This window comes from Girardinichthys multiradiatus, chromosome 14, assembly GCF_021462225.1.
Source record: "Girardinichthys multiradiatus isolate DD_20200921_A chromosome 14, DD_fGirMul_XY1, whole genome shotgun sequence".
Classification (NCBI taxonomy): Eukaryota; Metazoa; Chordata; class Actinopteri; order Cyprinodontiformes; family Goodeidae; genus Girardinichthys; species Girardinichthys multiradiatus.
The window spans coordinates 3,701,222-3,724,300 of NC_061807.1; the positions used below are offsets into that span (position 1 = coordinate 3,701,222).

Genomic DNA, 23,079 nt, shown 5'->3' on the forward strand with positions numbered 1-23,079 from the left:
CACGGTGAGTATCGTTAGATGTTTCATTCTGTAAGGAAAAGTTGAGTGTTTCAGTGGATGAACTGCAGAAGCAGGAAAGTGAATCAGAACAGTTTTGCTGCAGCTTGAATGACCTGACTCTGACACAGAAGTAAAAGTCAGGAAAGAAGTGTGCGGAAATCATTTTATGAGGAAATAAACTCTTCTTGTCTCCACTGTCGACCCTAACTGCATCACACAGACTGTAGCTGTTAAAAGGGGAACTTTGCTTGAGGTTTTATTGGTTTTTATATGACTCAGAATCAAATCGCTGTAGCATACTTTGGTTCAGAAGATTAGAGAAGAGAAAACTGATTTAGAAATGTTGTAAATGACAGGCTGCTCCAACACTTTTAAATGCTTCATAATCTGAAAGGTGTCGAGCAAAACTGAAAACTAAAATGGGGAAATAAAAATAACAGAGAAAAAACTAAATTTGATTTGATGAAAGAATGATCAGCTCCAGGGTGATCTAATAAGGTCTATAGACGCCGTTTCTGAGCACGACCAAGAAATGCAGAAAAACAGTGGAATGTAGTCCTGGGCTGGGAAACCTGTTCACAGGTGCCTGAAGTGGGTCAACTCCATGCAGAATGGATGTTAGTTCAGTAATTCACATGAAAACTAAACCTACAAGCATTCTTCAGTTTATAAATGTTTGAGTGTGTAAAGAAAACACTGCTGACACTGCTGTTTTCAGACAGCCTTGCATTAGTTTTTATAGAGAGAGAAGACATTTGATGCCTTTTTCCCCATAGTCAGTGATTAGGATTAATTGGAATGTATGAACCTGACTTTTGTGAAGTACCTTGAGACAACATGTGTTGTGAATTGGCGCTATATAAATAAACTGAATTGAGTTTGATTAAGTATAGTGTGTTGAATTCAAAATGCATTTCTGTAAATAAAAATAATAATTCATTTTTTAAGCCCACTGTAAAAGTTTGATTATAACCGCTTTAAGCAAACACCATGTTGTAGCTTTTCTAACTCTTACAATAAAAGAAAAATATATGCAGAAAATGCAACAAGGTGTGAAATCAACAGCCTCTTTTCTTATGTAAAAATGTATTTTCATTTCGCAGTTCTGGAAAATTAATAGAGTTGAAAATGCAGAAAAAAATCTAAGTTCAATCAATGAAACAGCAAAATGTTTCTAAGTCATTTTTCATACCTTAGTATTTGATGAGCTGAGATGTAAAGGACAATAAAAAACAAATATAGAAGAGATTAAGAAGGGTTTTTGTCGTCTTAGCGAGGAAGAACACGTTCAAGTGTGAACTGACATTGTGAAAGAGGAAATGTGCATGCACAGCAGTTTCATACTGTATGTAGACCATGCAATACGTGTCATGATCCTGGTAGATGAGTGTGAATTGTTTGTGTGTGAGATCTCTGTCCTATAGAAGGATACAGGATCATCTTAACTCCTCTGAGCAGACAACCTTCCCCCTTAACATTAAGCTGTTATTCTCTTTCACTAACATACACTCACCAGCCACTTTATTAGGTACACCTTGCTAGTACCGGGTTGGACCCCCTTTTGCCTTCAGAATTTCCTTAATCCTTCGTGGCATAGATTCAACAAGGTACTGGAAACATTCCCCAGAAAGTTTGGTCCATATTGATATGATAGCATCACACAGATTCCACCACATCCCAAAGGTGCTCTATTGGATTGAGATCTGGTGACTGTGGATGTCATTTGAGTCCAGTGAACTCATTGTCATGTTCCAGAAACCAGTCAGAGGTGATTCGTGCTTTATGACATGGTTCGTTATTCTGCTGGAAGTAACCATCAGAAGATGGGTACACTGTGGTCATAAACGGATGGACATGGTCAGCAACAATACTCAGGTAGGCTGTGGTGTTGACATGATGCTCAGTTGGTACTAAGGGGCCCAAAGTGTGCCAAGAAAATATCCCCCACACCATTACACCACCACCACCAGCCTGAACCGTTGATACAAGGCAGGATGGATCCATGGTTTCATGTTGTTGATGCCAAATTCTGATCCTACCATCTGAATGTCGCAGCAGAAATTGAGACTCATCAGACCAGGCAACGTTTTTCCAATCTTCCATTGTCCAATTTTGGTGAACCTGTGCGAATTGTAGCCTCAGTTTCCTGATCTTAGCTGACAGGAGTGGCACCCGATGTGGTTTTCTGCTGCTGTAGCCCATCTGCCTCAAGGTTCGATGTGTTGTGCATTCAGAGATGCTCTTCTGTATGCCTTGGTTGTAACGAGTGGTTATTTGAGTTATTGTTGCCTTTCTATGGGCTCGAACCAGTCTGGCCATTCTCCTCTGACCTCTGGCATCATCAAGGCATTTGCGCCCACAGAACTGCCGCTCACTGGATATTTTCTTTTTTTTGGACCATTCTCTGTAAACCCTAGAGATGGTAATGCGTGAAAATCCCAGTAGATCAGCAGTTTGTGAAATATATAGACCAGCCCGTCTGGCACCAACAACCACAGGGGCCAACAGGGACCATTGCCCCTGAAGAACTGGTCTTGGCTGCTGTTATGGCCCCTGTACTGAAGACATAATACTAAATCAATTTCTTATGATAGCATGTGCGGGCACAGAAACGGGTCGGTCCCTTTTTATAAAGTAAAAAATTAAGGTGTTGCACTTTTAGCTTTACCCATGTTGAGATAGGATCCATTTTCATCTGTAAGATCACGACATTAAACGACGAAATGTTGCCCTGTTTTTTTTTTTTTCTTTCATTCTTTTGTTCTGTGCCCACCATGAAAAAACACTGGCCCTGGTCTACAACCATCAGTGCCATTGCCACAGTCTTATTTCCCGGATTCCCTTTCCTCTATAAATCGTTTTTAAACTTGCTGTTTTGCGTCCTGATTTGATTCTTCATGTGGGTCAAGAGAGTAAACGAGAACATGACAACACATCCACCTGTTTTTGCCTTCTCATATCAGGGGTGTCCAAAATGAACTACTTCACAAGACATAAAAAAGATCTGTTTTAAATAAGAATTTGAACAGATATAGTAAGATTTTGAAAAATGATTAAAATAATTATTTCTAATTTGATCTGCAAAATGGAGGTGCAGTTGCTTTGTTTTTCAGGCTCTTTTGTAGTGAAGGATAAAAACTTGAAGCAATGTAGTGGTGCCATGTCCAAGGTCTAAACCATCTCTCACCCAGTGATCATGGCAGTACAGTATCTTGTGCTCCTCAAGCAACAGTAATGTTCATAATGTCTTTTAAATCTGCAATTGTGTTGAATTGCAGGGAAAATGCGAAAAAATCCACCTAAATTTAAAAACGGAAATGTCCGTTTCTCTGATCTTTAAGCCATTTTGTCTGAGGAACATGTTTGACGTGTCTTGGGAAGAAGTTAATTAAATGTCAAGTTCTTTGCTGTGGAAACTGTGTATACTTTGGAGGACCGCACCAGTAGGTTGGGTTCTGTGTCCCATCTTGTTCTTCTTCAGATATGTATTTTGTTTGGATGTTAACATGAATAAAGCCTGTTTGCTCCTGAAGAGTCAGACTGAAGCATGTCTGGATCACTTAACAAGTTAGAACTCCTTCTGTCAAAGTTTGACGGCAATATTCATACAACCCCCAATTCCAATGAAGATGGGATGTTGAATGTGAACTCCTCAGACCACAGCAAACTTTGCCACCTCACGTCAGTCCATCTCAGATGAGCACGGGACCCATGAAGCCAGTGGAGTTTCTGGCTGTCGTTAATATATGGTTTTTACTTTGCTTGGTGTTTAACTTGTGCTTGTAGAAGTAGAGACAAACTGTGTTATCTGGCAATGGTTTTCTGAAGTGATCCTGGGCCCATGTGGTAATATGTTACAGAATCCAAATTGACTCAAATGCATGTAGGTTAATCAGGATTTGCAAATCATTGTATTCTGTTTTAGGTTTTACACAACATCCCAACATCATTGGAAGTGGGGTTGTACTAGGGGTCCCCAAACAGCATCTTTCTTAGGGCCCCCACAAAGCTAAAATGGGCTATGTGAGGTGGTAATGTATTTCTGGATGTGTCCGTGAAATCCTCACACGTAACGAGTTAAAAATACTGGACGGGTCATTGTATTCAGTAAAGTTTCACAAACATAAAACAAAGAAAAATTGGCTAAATATTATAGCAGCGCTGATGCATTTAGCTGTGAGGCCCTTCAAGGTATTCAGAGAAGGCTGTAAGTTGAAAATATTAAAAATAAAAAATAAAATCTGACACGTTTCAACACTAATAGAGCAAACTGTGATATTGGTAATTTTGTTAAAAAAAGGGATAAAAAATGACACAAAAGTTCACTATGGTATTTTTTGCTAAAATTAAATTTTTACATTCTGCATAGTTTTTCAGGTCCTACAGTTAAATTCTTCTGGGTTTAGTCTGACATGAAATAGAAGTCCACAGCTCCACCCAGTGGCCAGTTTACATTACTATTAGTGAAAGAAAATCACAAACTGAAGCTAAACACCATGAAATCCTTTCAGCATACTGTTAGCTGGGGAGATGGTGCCTTTTCTAACAGATCTTACTGTCTCACTTAATTAATCCTAAATTAAAATGAAATGTTATATTATCCAACTTTCTTTAAAGGGTTGTTGTAGATGGTTGATGGCTGTGAGCAGGAAGGATCTCCTGTAGGGGTCAGTATTACAGTGGATCTGAAGAAGCATCTGACTGAACACACATTTTATGAAACATCCTTCTTTTAACAATCATCTCCAGAGGTTCCAGAGCAACCCCAGAACAGAACCAGCATTCTTTGATGGCACAGTAACGGACTTATAGAAGACATGCAGCATCTGGCTACAAACACTGAAGGACCTAAGCTTCATCGGGAAGGACAGTCTCTTTGTCCTTACTTGTAGACGGCTTCACTGTTGCTTCTCCATCCAGTCTGTTGTCCAGTCGAACAATAAGATATTTTTACTACTCCACCACCTCCACTTCTTCTCCCATCAGAGAAATATAGTCAGTGGGGTGACGTAAATGGTTGCAGCATAGGCGCTTTGGATGGTTTATTCAAAAGAAATAAATTGTTTCTATTTGTCCATATTTGTTTCTTTTTATTCCTTTTGTTCTTTGTTTGAATCCACATCCAATTCATTTTATTTCTTTCCTTCCTCTATCCTTTCTGACTCAGCCACGTTCAGTCGTCTCCTCTCAGAGCGTTGCATAGATTCCTCCAGAACTCCGGTCTCCTCTCTTCCAGGCTCAAGTCATCTTTAGGTACCAGAAGACGTGGAGTCGCCAGAGCAGAACACATATCAGTACACATATCAGTGACCCCGCAGCTCACAGAGATGAACAAAACCGGGTGGCAAACAACGACCGAGAGGTGGACCTGACTCATTACCTCACCCTGCAGGTGGAGAGGGGAGTTGCAGGCTTAGGCCTCTGTTAACCTGACGTCTTCGCCGCCCTTTAGGTGTGACTGCAGAAAGTTAACAAAATCACAGCTGCAGACATACTTGTTGTAACCTGTCTGGAGGTTCTCCAGCCATCTGTACGAGTGGAGGTCTGAAAGGCCGAACATGCTCAGGGTGTTAAACTGAAAAGAGTGTATCTGTGCTACTGGATCATACGTCTCTGCTCTGTTTAACTATGACATTCCTGAGCCAGAGACAAATTACTATTTCTTCTCTGCTGAAAAAACATTTGGTGACTTTGATGAGGAGCTGTATTATGCCATTCTCAAGCTCAAACCTGAAGACCAAAAGTCTAATCTGTAAACCAAAGCAGAAGTAAAAGTACCATCAAGGCTGCTGAAAAGATTTTGTCCACTTCCTGGAAATGCTGAGGCCTGTACTATTGGCCACCCTGCAGGAGGAGTGAAGAAAATTCATCCTGCATGCTTCATTGAGCCAAAGAAGAGAGAACAGGCTGTCCTGTGTCCCTGTGATGGACTGGCAACCTGTCCAGGGTCCATCCCACACTTCGTCCATCAACCTTTTAAACATTTGTGGGTCATGCTTAAAATAAGTTAAGTATATATTTTAGAAGTTGTGTCTTCTCACTATGTCATATTTATACTCTCGGTCACTTTAACTACAGCATGTGGGTTACTAATTAAAAGCAGAAATTGGTGTGAGGTTTATCAGTGTAACACATCTGTGACTTCGAGAAGCTTCAGGAGAAATGAGGACATTTAACCACCTACTGGCTTCCCCACAGTGCAACAGCTGCATCAAACTCCAGCTCATGGTAGGGCTGTAAAGACGGACACAAACATTAATATACTTATAAGAAATACATGTAATACTGATAAAAAGGGGATTATGAAAAAGTACAAAACCAACAAACAAAAAGTTCAGGTTCAAAATTTAGACTTTTTACGTAGTGCAGCCCCTCCAAACCTACTCTTGTGTCTGTGTTGCTCAACAGCAGAGCAGGGGCTGTGCACCTTGGAGAGAGAGAGAGAAACTTGTTCTGTTCCTTGCTTACAAATTAAAAATTGTTCTTACTAAAGCACTGCTCTCTGAATAGATCTCAGCACATCCAATCAGAAGGACTTCTGCACATAAATTCAAAGTCTGTGTGTTTGTGCACGGATAGGTGCAAGCTAATCTCTGGGTTCTGAAGCCTGAAGTTGTTTTTGACTGGTTTTTATTTGATAGCAGTTTGACAAGTTGCTACTCTGCTCCCTACAATGTGTCTTTCCTCTATAAAATAGCTTAAGCTCGGTCAGTTTGGATGGGATACATCTCTGAATTTGTCAATATTTACGTCTTGCAACAGATTACCAGTTGGATTTAGGTTTGGACTTTAACTAGGCCATTCTAACATATTAAAATGTTTTGATCTAAGCTATTGTAGTTTTGGTTGTATTTTTGGGGCCATTGTCTTTTCCAGCTGGTTTTCTTTCAGAATTGCCATGTGTTTAGCTCCATTCGTCTTTCCATCAAGTCTAACACTTTGCTTTTCCTCTTGAAGAAAACTACATCCATTTGTAAAATGAAAAGTTTATATGGGACCTCTTTTGGCTTTCTCTCAGTGATGGCCTTTTTCCTGCCAGTCTTCCTTCTATCCAGTCTTCCTTAAATGCAAGAGTGGAGTACGCAACTCATAGTCTTCCTGTGAACAGACTCCCCTCCACCTGAGCTGTGGATCTCTGCAGCCCCTCCAGAGTTACCATTGGCCGTTTGGGTACTTCTCTGAATAATCCTCTCCTTGCTCGGCCTGTCAGTTTAGGTCTTGGTAGTTGTGTGAGATATTTAATTTTTCATAACTTAACTTGGATAAAATGTCTCCACAACTTCCTCCCAGACTTGTCAGCTGTGTCCTTGGTCTTCACAATGCTGTTTGTCTGAGACCAGAAACAAAACAGCTGGATGTAATCTAATTTGTCTTAGTCTATGACAAAAATACCAATGAAATATGTTGAATTCTGAGGTTCAATTCAATTCAATTCGGTTTTATTTATATAGTGCCCATTTACAACACATGTCGTCTCAAGGCACTTCATAAAGCGTTTGGAATGGTATAGGGTTGTTGGAGAGGTTAGATTAAACTACTGAGTGTTAGAGTTTGGCCATGAGTTTGGGTACTAAGTAAAATAATAAACTGATAAAGTGTGTCCATGTAGAGCCCACTGGTGGTCATTGTTATACTAAAAACCACAAGGAGTGGGGCTACCTCTCTCTGTCAGACTGATTATAACCATTGGAAAAGAGAAGGTAGCAGAAATGGAGGGTGTGTTTGCACCTCAACCATAACTGAGCCGGTTTAGGCTAAACCTGACTCCCCCTTACTCCAACCAACAGGGAGGGAAGAAGGCAGAGGTAAAAATAATTGGAGAGTGTTGTTTTCTGTTGTATTGTGTGAAAGGTGGGTAACTTTAAAATGGGCTCAGTCAATTCAATCGAATCTTATAGATTTCAAGTCAGGTTCATACATTCCAAATAATAACTAACCATTGAACAGTGCAGTCAGATTCAGTTATTTATTCCAATTGAATAAAAAAATGTTTCTATCTCAGGAAACCCAGCAGATTGCATTCAGTCAGTGACTTGTAGCAGTGCATGTTACAACAGTGGACAGTCACTGGCGTTGACTTTGCAGCAATCCCTCATACTAAGCATGCATGTAGCGACAGTGGAGAGGAAAAACTCCCTTTTAACAGGAAGAAACCTCCAGCAGAACCAGAACCAGGCTCAGTGTGAGCGGCCATCTGCCACGATCGACTGGGGGTTTGAGAGAACAGAGCAGAGACACAAAGAGAACAAAGAAGCACTGATCCAGGAGTACTTTCTATAGGAAGAAAAGTAAATGTTAATGGATGTAGCTCCTTTAGTCGTTTCACCAAGAAAGAAAGAACAGATAAACTCTGAGCCAGTTTTCAAGGTTAGAGTCTGAAAGAGAGCACATAGAGTTAGTTACAGTAGAAGCTCAGTCAGTAGCCATGTCTAGGAGAGAGAAAGGGTTAAACACTGAAAGACAGGATCATGTGGGTCATCGGTAGAAGGTGAGCATATATTCCAGCCTTTCTAAGAGAATATTGTGATCAACTGTATCAAAATGCAGCACTGAGATCTAATAGAACCAGAACAGACACAAGTCCATTATCTGAGGCCATAAGAATATCATTAGTGACTTTGAGCTCTGAAACCTGACTGAAACTCTTCAAACAGATCATTGCTGTGTAAATGTTCACACATTTGATTAGCAACTATTTTCTCAAGAATTTTAGATAAGAATGGAAGATTGGATAAAGGTCTGTAATTTTTCAAGTCATCTCGATTGATAAGAGACAAAGTGTGAATTAATCAGGAGGTAGTTGCAGGATGCTGTATGTTTACAGAATCTCACCACATCTGCTCCATGGGGCACCCAGAATATTCCCACACCTTAAGAAACCTTACATTTTTCTTGTCTATTGTTTCTCTTAAAATAATCAGGGGTCCAATATAATTGGCTAAAAATGATTTCCACACTGGTACATCCAAAACCTCCAGCATCCTGAAGCCAAAGATGCAGCTTGTGAAAGCAGCAGCAGGTGAAGCTCAGTGTTATAATATTGCCATGTTCCTCTGGATGGAGAGTTGACCTTTTACTCCACTATCTGCTCTAGTTTTTACACGTTTGGTCAAGTCCACATGGCAATCTGATCATCTTTTTTTAGTCATTCTTGAAACTGCTTTTACTAAGAAAAATTAAAACTTATTCAAAACTAAATGTTTTTTTTTTTTTACTTCCTGTTTCCATCTCGATCAACAAAAATAACCTGCGTTCAAACTGCCTAAAAGTATGATTTTTCTTACTTATCTATATCTCTGCTGGGATAACATTAGTTCAGTGACTTCCTGCTTTATACTTTTATGCTCCATTTCCTTTTTTGCAGTGATCTGCAGCACAAGCAAAAGATGTTTTAGCCTCTTTTTGTGCCTCTCGTTCCTGTAACTGTCCACACACGTAGGCCACCGGAGTCAGACATGCAGACAGGAGTCACAATTCAGAATCAGGGAGCAAAAAAACCCAGATCAAAAACTGGGAGTTGAAGTCCTGACCTCACAGGGACCTAAAAGTAATTGTTTGAAAAAAATAAGAAGCATCTTTCCAGCCTGAGTCATCTAGAAAGTTCTGTTCATTTGGTTCTTTTTGTTTTGCCTATACCGAAAACTAAGTCATAAACATGTATGATCGCAGCTCCAAACAGTAAATGGGGTCAAGACTGAAAATATAAAGGGTGTAAGTGAGTATATTGGTGCAATTAAAATTATTTTACTGGATACTAAAGGCTATAAAACAGTTCCCCTCTTCCTGACGCCTCACCTTTATGCTTTTAACATGCTTTAGTTTGCATACACACACAAAAACACACTCGTCGTCTTCTGCTTTATCCGGGACCGGGTCGCGGGGGCAGCAGACTCAGCAGAGACGCCCAGACGTCCCTCTCTCCAGACACCTCCTCCAGCTCCTCCAAGGGGAGCCCAAGGCGGTCCCGGGCCAGCCGAGAGACATATTCCCTCCAGCGTGTCCTGGGCGTCCCCTGGGCCTCCTCCCGGTGGGACGTGCCTGGAACACCTCCAGAGGAAGGCGTCCAGGAGGCATCCGGTATAGATGCCCGAGCCACCTCAACTGGCTCCTCTCGATGTGGAGGAGCAGCGGCTCTACTCCGAGCTCCTCCCGGATGGCCGAGCTCCTCACCCTATCTCTAAGGGAGTGCCCGGCCACCCTACGGAGGAAGCTCATTTCAGCCGCTTGTATCCGGGATCTCGTTCTTTCGGTCATGACCCAAAGAACGGTCATAGGTGAAGGTAGGAACGTAGACTGACCGGTAAATTGAGAGCTTCGCTTTTCGGCTCAGCTCTCTCTTCACCACAACGGACCGGCACAGTGCCCCCATTACTGTGGCAGCCGCACCGATCCGTCTGTCGATCTCCCGCTCCAATTGTCCCTCACTCGTGAACAAGACCCCGAGATACTTAAACTCCTCCACTTGAGGCAGGAACTCCCGTCCAACCTGAAGAGGACAAGCTACCCTTTTCCGGTCGAGAACCATGACCTCAGACCTGGAGGAGCTGATCTTTATCCCAGCTGCTTCACACTCGGCTGCGAACCGCCACAGCGCATGCTGTAGGTCCTGGCTAGAGGGGGCCAGCAGGACCACGTCATCCGCAAAAAGAAGAGACGAAATCCTAAACCTAACCATGACCAGTGCATGCTTAATCCTAACCTTAACCTAAACTCAATTCACACCTTAGTCCTAAACCTGACCGTTAGCAAAATAGGTTGTAAGGACCAGCAAAATGTCCTCACTTTGGTACAAATGGTCCTGAATTTGATGGTGATACCGGAAAATTGGTTCTCACTGTGATGCCAAGACAGGAACACACACACAAACACACACACACACACACACACATGTGCATTAGTGCAAGAGGCTTGCCCACGCAGGAGCTAAAATAAACAGGACTGGTCATCAGGCTCAGAGGAGAGAATTTTGCACAGCTTGGTGGTTTCTGAACGCAGATCTCTATCAGATGTGCAATAGTGAAAGGGATTCTGGCTTTGACGTACCACAGAGTTGTGGCAGAAGGAAGAAATACAGCCTAGTTTTAGCTAAATGGTGTTTTACATTCAGTTGTGCAGCTGACAGCTGTTAAAGTTTCTCAGCATTGAAAGGGACTCCTGTCTCAGATCACAATTTAGAGTCTTTGGGTCTGAAAAACCTGCATAGTGGACAGGAGTTTTCTTCAGGCTGTAAAGCAAATGTCTTTAAAGATGAATCATTTTACTTTCTTGTTGATTACACATACAGGCTCTAATATATACATACGCTCCCTCTGGTTAAAGGCACAAGCTTGTAGCATAAGTCTGTCTGGATCATGGCAGAATTGAGGGGTGGGCAGACATGGACTTAAAATGTTATCACAATTTTATGTGGTACTATTGTGATAATGATAAATTCAGTCTCTTTTTAGGTAGCAGTGGGGGTGTGGCTGCAGGTCACAGCTGTCATAGCGCCACAAACACAAATACTGCTCTGGAAAATTAAATCCATTCTGAAATGGGCTTCTTCAGGACTAGAGTTACATTAAGAAGGGTGAATTTCACCACTAAACTGCACACATGAACTGTGTTTAATAGTATTTTTGAATTGATTGATATTTATTGATCCTTTCACTGAACACTTTGTGGAGAAAATATATTAAAAGTAACCACCCCAACAATGCAACCAGGTTTTAGGAGTTTTCAAACATCATTAATTGGGATTTATCGTTGTCATGATACTTCAACATTTTTCATGATAAATGATAAATGCCAATCCCTATTTTCTAGCCTGGATGGACCTTAAATGCTATCCAACTCTTCGCCAGGCTGAGATTAGGGATTTGGAAAGAAATAATTTTTTTTCATAGTTGGTCCAAAAAGTTTTCATAAAACTATAGAAAATGCATGAAACATTGGGGCCGACTGGAAACAGGATCAACGAGGTGATTCCTAACAAGTGAAAGATGATGTATCAATCAGGTCTGGTCTTTAATAGATTTATACATTTATTTTCTAAAGCATGATTTTTATTTGCTAATTCTGCAGCCATGTTCTTTAGTCTTGTTTAGTCTTTTCCCTCCATTTTCATGAGGTTTTCAACAGTTTTAAGAACGATAGTTCACCCTGATCCGGTACAAAGACTGGACTGAGAACGAGAACTTTGAAAGTTCGTAACCTTTACATCTATGGTCGATATGGTTCCTGGTAGCTTAATGTTAGGCTCTTCTAAAAACAGTTCATTTGTGTATTTCTTTCCTCAACATGTTTGACGTTTCAGATTCAGATAAATCCACTTTGGACATAACTACATACAATCAGACAATGCTTGTTCCAGTAATATGTAGTCAGTCCTTTGCAGTATTCCCATTGATAAATATCCACCAGACTTAGCTAAACAAGGGATATGCTGGTCTAGATAAAATATGTCATGCATGGATTTTATGAAATCAGTACCGACCAACGTGTAGCAACCAGGCTTGATCATCAAGTTTATTGTCTGTCTCTTTGATGGTAGTTATTCTTCTTCTGTCAGTTCTCCTGCTCATCGTCTCGTCTCACAGCGTTGCGTAGACTCCTCCAGAACTCCGGCCTCCTCTCCTCCTCCTGAGGCCACTCCAGGTAGGTGGTGGAGCTCATGAGTTTGCGCAGTTTGCAGAAACGTTTGGGGATGTCATCCTTGGACAGCGACTGCAGCAAGATCAAGATGGCAGCGTCTCCGCCGGCGTCGAACAGCCAGAAGTGGGAGAAGTCCAGTTCATAGCGACACCAGTCGGACTGGACAAAGTTCTCAGAGAGGACGAAGACAGTACGACGGCTGCGCTCGATGGAACTCATGATGTTATCCATGATCCAGTGTCCAGGAAGGAAGTCCCGCTTGTGGAGACAGAGAGTCAGTGGTGATGTTGGATTCACTGAGTCTGTGTCACTATAACAGGATACAAGATGAAACCAGAATATTATTCAGTTTCTGTCCTTCATTATAACCAGAATTTAAACATTAGGTGCTCCAATATGTCGCATGTATAGCTTAACAAAATCTGTGATTTTTTACACTTTGAACTGTGATAAAAAGGGAATCTGGTGAATTACTGCCACCACAGGCAGCAGGGGGTATTGCACAGATCTGATTTAAACACAAACAACTATACAACCACTTAAACAACTAAATAGTGTTTAGTCACTCTAAAACAAACTCTTGTTCGGTTCCCCCTTAGTGTGGTTTGTTTGTGTAGACATGAACACAGCAATTGCTCTAAGGTGTGGACCAAAACAACCATACACGGACCATCTGGACGGGGTGGTCTCGATGCGGTTCCAAACGAACTCTAGATCTGTTCATTTATGGTTTTAAATTGATCCGTCCTCGATCCAACACAGCCACCAGGTGTACGCTGTAAGCTTGATCCAAACTCATTTAAACTGTCCCAAATCGGAGCAAATGTTATTCTCAAATATCTAGAAGGAAATAAAGACTCCCCAACAGGTGACCAATAAGTGCAGCCAGGCTGCCATGTTATTGCATATTTTATAGAGCATAAAGATTTATACATTGAAAATAATTATTACCGAATCATAATATTCATAATCAGCTTTGTTTGCAAGTTTTGTGACAGAAACAAAGATTTGACTTCAGTTCCATTTACATTTGAAATGTTTGTTTTTTGTAAATTTATATAAATACAGTGTAATGCCCCCTGAAGGTAAAAGTCAAAAAATATTGTGTCTTGGATGTGTGGGGTCTGCAGAGATGTTAGCTGCTGTTTTCCTGACCTTAGACCTTTTCAAGTCCTGGATAGAGTAAATGTCAGCCCTGATGATCCTGTCTGCAGATCCAGTTGTTTGTTTGTAGTTTAGACCTGTCCTGCTTTGTGGATGAGCCAAACCACACTGAGATGGATGACCACAAAACAGACTGAATTATGGCAGTGTAGAAGACGACCAGCAGCTCCTGTGGAAGGTTGTTCTTCTTGAGTTGCTGTAGGAAGAACAGTCTCTGCTGGGCCTTCTTCCAAACAGTGTCTATCTGTGAGGACCACCTGAGGTCCCAAGGAAGGGTGGTTCCTAGGAACCAGGTGTGATCCACAGTAGATAAAGTGTTGTTGAGGATGGTTGGGGGAGGGAGTGTGGGGGTGTTCTCTGGAAGTCTACCATCATCTCTACTGTCTTTTGTGGGTTTCCCTGCTGGTGTTTCTGAGCGCACCAGTGGACAAGCCGATCCACCTCCTGTCGGTATGTCATCACTGTCCTGGATCAGTCCAAAAACAGCGGTGTCATCTGCAAAACATCGGGAGTTTCACAGATGGGTCCGCTGGGGGGCAGTCATTTGTGTACACAGAGAAAGGAGGGGGAAGAGAACACAACCCTTGGGGTCACCAGTACTGATGGTTCTTGTGCAGGAGAAAATGCTCCCCATCCTCACCTGATGCTCCCAGTGCTTCAGGAAGCATCAGATGAAGGATGCTCCCTTAGCTTCTGGTGAAGGATGTCTGTGATGATGGTGTTGAAGGCTGAGCTGAAGTCCACAAACAGGATTCTGGTGCTTGTCACTGGGTGGTTGGTGTGGTGCCGAATGAAGTGCAGTCCCAGGTTGACTGCATCATCTGCTGACCTTTTTGCCCAGTATGGAAACTGCAGGGGTCCATCAGTGGCTGCTGATGTCCTTTCGATGCTTCAACACCAGTTGCCTAAAGGATCTCATGACCACAGTAATCAGGGTGACAAGTCTGTAGTCTCCAGAGACTCCAGATACTTGTTGAAGATCTAAGTATAAGTATGTGTCAGTTTGTCAGACCAGGTTCCCAAGCATGAGATGAAAACACCATCAGGTCCTAGAGCTTTTCTGGTCTTCTGACATTGAAAGAGCCTATTTACATCTTCGTCAATGATCTTATGTCCTTATGGTCTGAGGAGAGGAGGGTGGTTGGTGCATGAGGAGCTTTTGTGTTAAAGTGAAATGTGGATGAGTTAATGGGAGGTGTAAAGAGCTGCTTTTCGAACCTGCAGGACAAACTGTTTAGGTTGACTGTGTATGAGGACTCTGCTCAGGGTGAGGGGGTGGACTCCTGTAGGTGGTGGTGTTTTTCAGACCATTTCAAACTAATGTTGGATCAACTGCTCAACTGTTGGATCAACTGCTTTTTAGCTTTTTGCTGTAGCTTCTCTTAGCTGCTCTTATCTTCTTGGTCCCTTTGTTCCTGGCCTGCTTATCCAGGTCACCACTGCTCTAAGCCTCTTTATTGTTCCTTTGCAGCTTCCTCAGATATGAAGTGAACAATGGTTTATTGTTGCTGTATGTGCGAAAGGTCTTTGTCTACACACACATGTCCTCACCAAAACTCACCGAAACTTAAGCAAGTTCATTCAATACAGTGGCTGAAGCAACAAGAACCCTCCAATCTGTGCAGTCAAAGAAAGGTCTGCTCCATCCACTTCCTTACAGTCTGAATCACAAGTTTAGAAGACTGTCTCATCAAGAACAATGATGAGAGAGTCTGGGTGTTTTTTCTTCACATCTGTTATCAGCTCAGTGAGCTGTTTTTTTAAGCCTCGGATGTGCAGGCTTGTGATGGCATGTAAACACTGGCCAGAACAATCGAGAATAACTTATTTCCAGGAGGTGACCAAGGAGGAAACCCTTACTTACTGAGATAAAGCTCAAATTTCAGGCATATTATGAAACCATCTGGCATAAGAGACTTTACAACGTGGCCTCATGCACCCAGTGGTTTTAATATCACACCAGTATGACATTGTTCACTCAATAAGAGACTTCATATTGGTATTCTTCTAGACTATTGTCATTAACGTACACCAATTTGGTTAAGGTATGATGGTTCATCACCCAACTAACATTAAAGAAAGCACTATTGCAGACAACGACGTTTAAGGATTACCTTGGCTCCTCCATCGCAGGTACCAGAAATTCTTCCACCCAGCTAGCATCTTTTTCACTGTAGGAAACAAATGCATCAAAGAACAGCAATGGTTCTGATCCATCCATGTTTCTTTGTTGCCAACGTCGTTGGGAACCTCTCTTGGCCTTGAGCCACGCCCAAGTCATCTTCAAGTACCAGAAGGTATGGCATCGCCAAAGCAGGACAGAAACCAGGATCCCAAAAAAAAGGGCGACCCCACAGCTGACAGACACAAACAAAACGGGCCAGCACTGGATAATAGAAAGGTTAACTTGACTCACTGCCTCCCCCTGCAGGTAAAGAGGGGAGTCACAAACATAACTCTGCTTTCCATCTGTTATTTTCACATCTCCACTTCCCACAAGTTGTGAGTGGAGGAAGGTGACGAATTCACATGAGCAGACGAACTTGTTGTGACCTGCCTCCAGGTTCTCGAGTCGTCTGTATGACTGAAGGTCTGAAAGGCCGAACACGTTCAGGGTGTTTAACTGTAAAAGTATAAAACAAGAATAGAACAGCATGGGGAACACAGAGCAGACAGAACATGACACATTAGATTGTTTGTTACCTGTATTGTAAGGGTTTGCAGATTGGGGTAGTGCGCCCCTGCTGGTAACCTCAGGAACTTGTTCCCAGAGAGGTGGAGCTCTCTCAAAATTGGCAGTGTCAACACAAATTGTTTGAGATCATTATAACTGAGATCCAGCACCTTAAAGAAGTACGTATGAAATAAATAGAATGTATGTTTTCAATGGGATGGTTTACTTCTCTCTGATCCAGTCTCTATACCTCCAGAGATTTTGGTAGACAGGGAGTGATGGTGGCTAGCTTAGCCCTGGAGATGTTGAGATACCTCAGGGTGGACGGCCAGGTGCAACTGTGGGGCATGGAGCTGTAGCTGGTTCTGCTACCGTCCAGATGGGTTAGTCTGGTGAGCTTTGTGACCAGACGGCTCATCGTGGACAAAGACTGGACACAAGTGGACAATTAGTAGACAGATGTATGTTGGCAGAAAGGAATTTTACACAAATTTCATCTCAAGTTTAATGCCGACACCTTTAGGTGGTTTCCACTTATGTTTAAAACTCTGAGGTTCTGGAGGGTCTCTCCGCCATCACACAGCATGTAAGACATGGTCAGGTCGGTGAGCAGGTTGTCGGAGACATCCAAGTATTCTGTGTTCACCATCATTTGGGTGTTGGTACAGGATAACAAGAACATCTGTAGATAAAATTGGAACAAATCTATGAGGTGGGAGTAAAACTTAAATATACAATTTACCAAACATTGTATCCTGTACAATTCAACTAAGAAAAAAACCCAAATAAATAAAAAACAAATTAGCAATGAAATAAGAGATCTAATAATTTGGCTGTTTCAGAGTGCGCACCCATAAACTGAAACAGCATTGTGGCTTCTTTGGTAGGAGCCTTTCAGCATCCTACATCCTGTCCCTTTTAGGAGAACAACTTGTGAATGTTTAGCCACCTCAAAATTGTTCTCCAGATATTTCAGATTGTGAGGACATCTCTTGTCCACAGCCCTCTTCAGGTGAACCACATGTTTTCTGTCAGTTTAGTTCTTCACTCAGACCAGGTCATCTCAAAGCTTTAAGGTTTCTCTCAGGAAGTCATTCTTTTGTTTTATTGGGTGGATTCTTGAACTAATTTTGCAGTCAAAAATAAAACTTTTCTTGCAAACCTGAAGGTTTTAGATGTAAACTCACATTTTTTTGAATCTTGATAAAAACTCCAGTTCCGTCTTAAGTAACCCCAGATCATAATGGTGCTACCTCAGTGTTTCTGACTTTGAATAGTTTGAATGAACATCCATATTTTTCAAACTCTTGTAAACTGCTGTTATTGTGCCTTGGTTTATAATGATACCTCTGAAATTTGTTTTGTATCCATCCTCCAACTAATATCTTTGACAAAGAATGTCCCCTCCTTCTGCAACCCCCCTACTACAATAAAATCTGGGCCAGGGTACATGGACTGCAGTCCTTCACAAAGGACATCGCATGTTCTCCTTTTTCTTTGCAGTAAGCAGTGGATGCAAACCTCCTGTTGACTGCACATGCAAAAAAAGAGATGCCCCCCCACTGTTTTTCTAATCCCACCCTGGGCAGATGCCCATATGGCCCAAAGCAAAGAAACGCTGCTGCTTAGTTTATTACTTAAGAGAAGTTTCACAATAATTGTGAAGAAATCCCATCAAAATACATCAAACTGAATTCTTGTGTATAACTGTAGGAAATTCAAAATTGAAGATAAATCACATCAAAAATATTTGTCATTATGATTAATGAATGAAATATGAATCTGACAAAATTAAAGCTAACCTTTGTTAATCAATACCAATTCACATTAATACCATGTAGACAGAGTTTAACCTGTTCTGTCTGTGAAGTGTCTTTTTCACCTTTGCGTTTACGATGGACAGCTTCTTCTGGTACTGCAACAGGAACGTCAGATCTGATGTCATGGCGAACTTTAAAATGTCTATAATAGTGACGTCACTTACGAAGAACTCATCCAAGCTGCTCAGATCTGTCCGGTTAGCACGTATCCACCTAACACAATGACAGGAAATGCATTGGCCACATTAAATGGTAAAACCTTTGATTTTGACTTGACCAACAGTCAAGCCCAAGATGGTTCATTCCCTATCAGATTAATGTTGAAAGTAGCCCTTTAGGATGTTCCTTTTGACTGGAATTAATGTTGATGTTGTAGAATGACTCAGGCAGAGTTCCTATTTAAATCTCGACCTGCGTGGGTTCTCAGCAGGTACCCCAGCTTTCTACCACAACCTGAAAAAACTTTGGTTAATTTGTCTCTTTACATTACCCTTAGGTATGTGTGTGTGTGTGAATGGTTGCTTGTCTTGTGTGACTCTGTGTTGCCCTGGAATGGACTGGCAACATGTCCAGGTTGTACCCTGCCTTTCACCCATTGACTTCTGGAGATAGGTACCAGCCCCCCTGTGAGACTACAAGGACATGCAGGTATAGAAGATAGATGGATGGATGGACTTTGACTTCTGGGCAGTGATCAACAGCTCATACCGACAGGTTGATTTCCCACCTTCCCTCGCCTGTCATAGTTAGACCCACTATGGAGAGGGATCTCAGCGGGTTTCCATTGAACAGCGCCAGGAAGGAGACGGTTGCTTCATCAGACAGAGAAAGGTTACGGATAGACAGATTTCTGAAGAGAGGAACCACAGGAGAATCATCAGCTTGTTTCTTTGAATAGAGCTTTCTTTTTTTGTTAGATTACTGTCAAACCTGATTCTCCTGAATGTGTCTTTGAACAGCTGAACAGACAAATGCGGCAAGTGGAGGTCCACCAGAGTGATCTGAGTCTCAGGGTAACACACATCATCGAGCAGAACTGCAGCCATCGCGGTGTTTGATAAAAATGGGCCGTAAAGGCTTAGGCTGACATGACCCAGAGGCCAAATGTCTCCAAAGGTACCAGAATCGTACCTGCAGAGAACAGACAGTCAATAGTAAGAGAAAGATGGAAAACCACAGTGGATTGATCTATAAAGGTTTGATCTTTTATTTTCTTCCATGATTAAACTGTCCAGCATTTATTTATTGGCATTTTGCTGGAATTTGTAAGTTTTTTTAAATTAAGAGTTTCTTTCTACATTTGTTACTTTTTCAAATAATAATAAAAAATGTTGTCCTTACCTTCTTCTGGATATTTTCTGGGAAATATTGGTGCCAATATTGGCTTTTTAAACTGTTAAAATTGTGTCATTTTGCTACACTGTCACCACATGCTTGCTCAGGATGAACGACTGCAGGAAAGACTTGATGCAATCTGCTAGTTTTCTCTAGAAATACAGCTTTTTGGTGAAGTCTTCAATGTAGCTGTCCTTTGTTTATGCTATTGACCTGGGCCGTTTTCTGCAAGTGTTCCCCTATCCTCTCTGCCCTCTTTCCTGTCTGCAGAACTGCCAAATAAAAGCCACTAGAGTCACAGAAATCCTTTCCACAGAGTAAAAACGCAGTAAAGTTCATTGAAAACTCATAAAGGTCTTCAGAAGGTTTGGAGAACTATTCATTAAGAGCACTTTATTGGATAACAAAATATCTGGGTGCTAATAAGGAAAATAAAGAGAAATGAGGACTGGATACCTGGTCAGGTTGTTGGCATGCACTGTGAGCTCGTCGAGGTGGGTTACTCCTGATAGATCTTCTCTCCTCAACTCCTTCAGATCTGGACCTCCAAACCTCAGCGTTCTCAGTCTGATGAGTCCAAGAAACAATGGAGGGGAACCGAGACGGCTTGAAGAGACCAAGAAGGACATAAATCATCATCTTCTAACTGGTCTGTATTCACATTTAGGGCTACAAAAAACACTCAATAATGGCGTGAAGTTTCACCTTCCAGCAGGACATCAACCCTAAATATAGTCATGCCTTAGAATGGCCCAGTCAAAGTCTAGACCTTCATCCAACTAAGAACCCATGGTGAGGCTTTTAAATAAATTTTCACACATGCTCTCCATCCAGTCTTGCTCCCTAAGGTATTGATTCAGAGGGGTTGAAGACTAATGCTCGCTACATCTCTTAGATTTGTATTTACAAGAAATCTTATTAGCATTTTTGCCCCACTTTGTGTTGATCTCTCACACACAGGATTACAAATTTAAATGCTATAAATGCTTCTGCAATGAGGTGTAACCTGAGCTCCTCACCTGTACGGGTTGTCGAGCAGGTTGAGGTGCTGCAGAACTTCCAGCTTGTTGAACCACCTGTGGTTGAGGATGGTCAGCTGGTTGTCAGAGAGATCCAGATCCTCCAGGTTCCACAGAGAGTCGAACGCTGCTGGATGGATCACAGCTAATCTGTTACCTGCAGGACAGAGAGGCCTGCATTCAGACACATTTTACTGGTTATTTCAGTTTGGATGCCTTAAATCCCATCATGGTTACCGTGGAGATCCAGAACCCTCAGCTGTGAGTGTCCAATCAGGTCATCTTGGGTCACCATGGTGATGTTGTTGAAGGAAAGATCGAGGCTCAGAGCTTGGTCTGTTACCATGGGAACGCTGGTGAATCCTCTATAGGAGCAGTTACAGGAGAGATGGAGGTCGCAGCGACTGCAGGACGGCCTCCCCTCATCCCCGTTTACCATCTGACCCCGCATCAGAGAGAGGAAGAGGAGCACGGTGAGTATCGTTAGATGTTTCATTCTGTAAGGAAAAGTTGAGTGTTTCAGTGGATGAACTGCAGAAGCAGGAAAGTGAGTCAGAACCTTTTTCCTGCAGCTTGAATGACCTGACTGGCGTAGAGAAGTAAAAGGCAGGAAGGAAGTATTTCCTCATTTTATGAGGAAATAAACTCATCTTGTCTCCACTGTCGACCTTAACTGCATCACGCAGACTGTAGCTGTTAAAAGGGAACTTTACTTGAGGTTTTATTGGATTTAAATGACTTAGGATCAGTTCATTGCAGAAAAATCAGAAAATATCTTAAATTATGTGCTTCAACTATAGTTTAAAGTTGACTACTGTAATTATTAAAAACGGAAAACAATTAAAATAATTATCCAGTTTAAATGTGACGTTTGTAAAAAAGGCTTGGACATAAGATGTCAGGAACGTCTGACTGTTTGCAGGCACCACCCTGAAAGAACCAAGGTCTGCTGCCCAGCAGAGCAACGCAAAGTTGAACTGCAAAGTCCACTACAAACCAGGATCAACATTATTATTGAACTGCTGAAGTTATGGCTTTGTAAAACATACCCAATAAAGAAAGTATATGTTGCACTTGCTGGTTAAAATGTATTCATCTGAAAATATGAGTAAAATGGTCGTTTCAGGCATTATTTATGAACACAGCGTACTTTGGTTCAGAGGACTAGAAAAGGGAAACACATAAAGAAGTGCTGGAAATGATAGGCTGCTCAGACGCTTTAAAATGTTTTATAACCTGAAAGGTGTGGAGCAAAAAAAACAATGAAAAAAAAAACTACTATTTGATTTGATGGAGTTAAAATCACAACAGTCAATGATCAGCTCCATGGTGATCTATAGATACCGTGTCTGAGCACAACCAAGAAATGCAGAGGAACAGTGGAAGGTAGTCCTGGGCTGGGCTACTTGTTAACAGGTGCCTGAAGTGGGTTGACTCCATGCAGAACGGATGTAAGTTCAGGGATTCATGAAAACTTAACCTTAAAGCATTGGGGCCTAATATTCATCTATCTTCACTTTCTATCTTGATGGTTTGAATAGTGTGTTGAATTCACAATGCAGCTCTGTGACTGGAAATAATTCCCTTTTTAAACATTTCCTGTTTTTATTCTTTATCTAATACAAAATCTCTCATTTCAAGTAGCAGTTATAGAACCAAAGAATACAGCTACAAAAACCAAAAAAATAAATGTTAAGGTACAAGCATGTTGAAAGAGCAAAATTTACATTGAGTGCTTTGTAAGTTCTTACCTTAGTACCTGCTGAGCTGAAACGTAAGGACAAGAAAAACTGCGAAAGAGAATAAAAAGGTGTTCTCCGTCTTAGAGAGGAACTACAAGTTCAAGCGTGCACTGAATGGAGGAAGTGGGTAGCAGAGATGTTTCATGTGTGTGTAGATTATGTAAATACAAGTTACAACTTCATTGATATTGGGCTTGTACCTTATATCAGGGGGGTCAAACAATCACAGAGGAGGCCAAAACTTAGAACATGGACTACTTCACAGGTCTAAAGGATAAATGTTTGGTCGTAAAAAAGACCTGCTTTAAAAAGCATGGACAGATGTCTTTATGGTAATATTATGAATAATGATTTAAAACATTACAAGTATGGTTTTCCTAACATTATTTTTTTCTTGCGAGCAATATTTGTCAGACTGCAGGTAGTGAAGAGATTTCTTTGGGTCAAAAACTGGGGAGCAGAAACCGAAGTTTGACCCCCCGCTGATTAAAACTGAGGGAACAGTTGCTCGGTTTTTCAGGTACCTTTGGACTTAAGGATGAAAACTTGACGCGGCGTAGTGGTGCCATGTCCAAAGTCTCACACAATAATCACAGCAGTATTATATCATGTGCTCCTTAGGCAAGAGTAAAATACATATAATAAATACAACAAACTAGTTATAATTGAGGTCTTTTAAATCTGTTATTGTC

The 23,079-nt window shown here is 41.6% G+C and overlaps 1 protein-coding gene across 2 annotated transcripts in view; it reads right to left on the bottom strand.

Moving 5' to 3' along the window:
- The window catches only part of LOC124880509 (toll-like receptor 2), a 39,211-nt gene extending 18,140 nt beyond the window's left edge, over window positions 1–21,071 (bottom strand). Inside the window, exons 1-10 of one of the 2 annotated variants that reach the window (XM_047385659.1) lie at window positions 20,883–21,071; window positions 20,646–20,802; window positions 20,083–20,232; window positions 19,222–19,422; window positions 19,019–19,141; window positions 18,354–18,504; window positions 16,989–17,153; window positions 16,722–16,901; window positions 16,501–16,641; window positions 15,908–16,420 (exon numbers count right to left, since the gene is read on the bottom strand). In XM_047385659.1, coding sequence (XP_047241615.1) covers window positions 15,908–16,420; window positions 16,501–16,641; window positions 16,722–16,901; window positions 16,989–17,153; window positions 18,354–18,504; window positions 19,019–19,141; window positions 19,222–19,422; window positions 20,083–20,232; window positions 20,646–20,802; window positions 20,883–20,991 — 1,890 coding nt within the window. In that variant the 5' untranslated portion in view covers window positions 20,992–21,071. Of the gene's footprint in view, window positions 1–15,907; window positions 16,421–16,500; window positions 16,642–16,721; window positions 16,902–16,988; window positions 17,154–18,353; window positions 18,505–19,018; window positions 19,142–19,221; window positions 19,423–20,082; window positions 20,233–20,645; window positions 20,803–20,882 lie in introns of those variants that run through there. The other variant, XM_047385657.1, reaches the window with a different exon arrangement.
- Window positions 21,072–23,079: the final 2,008 nt, after the last annotated feature.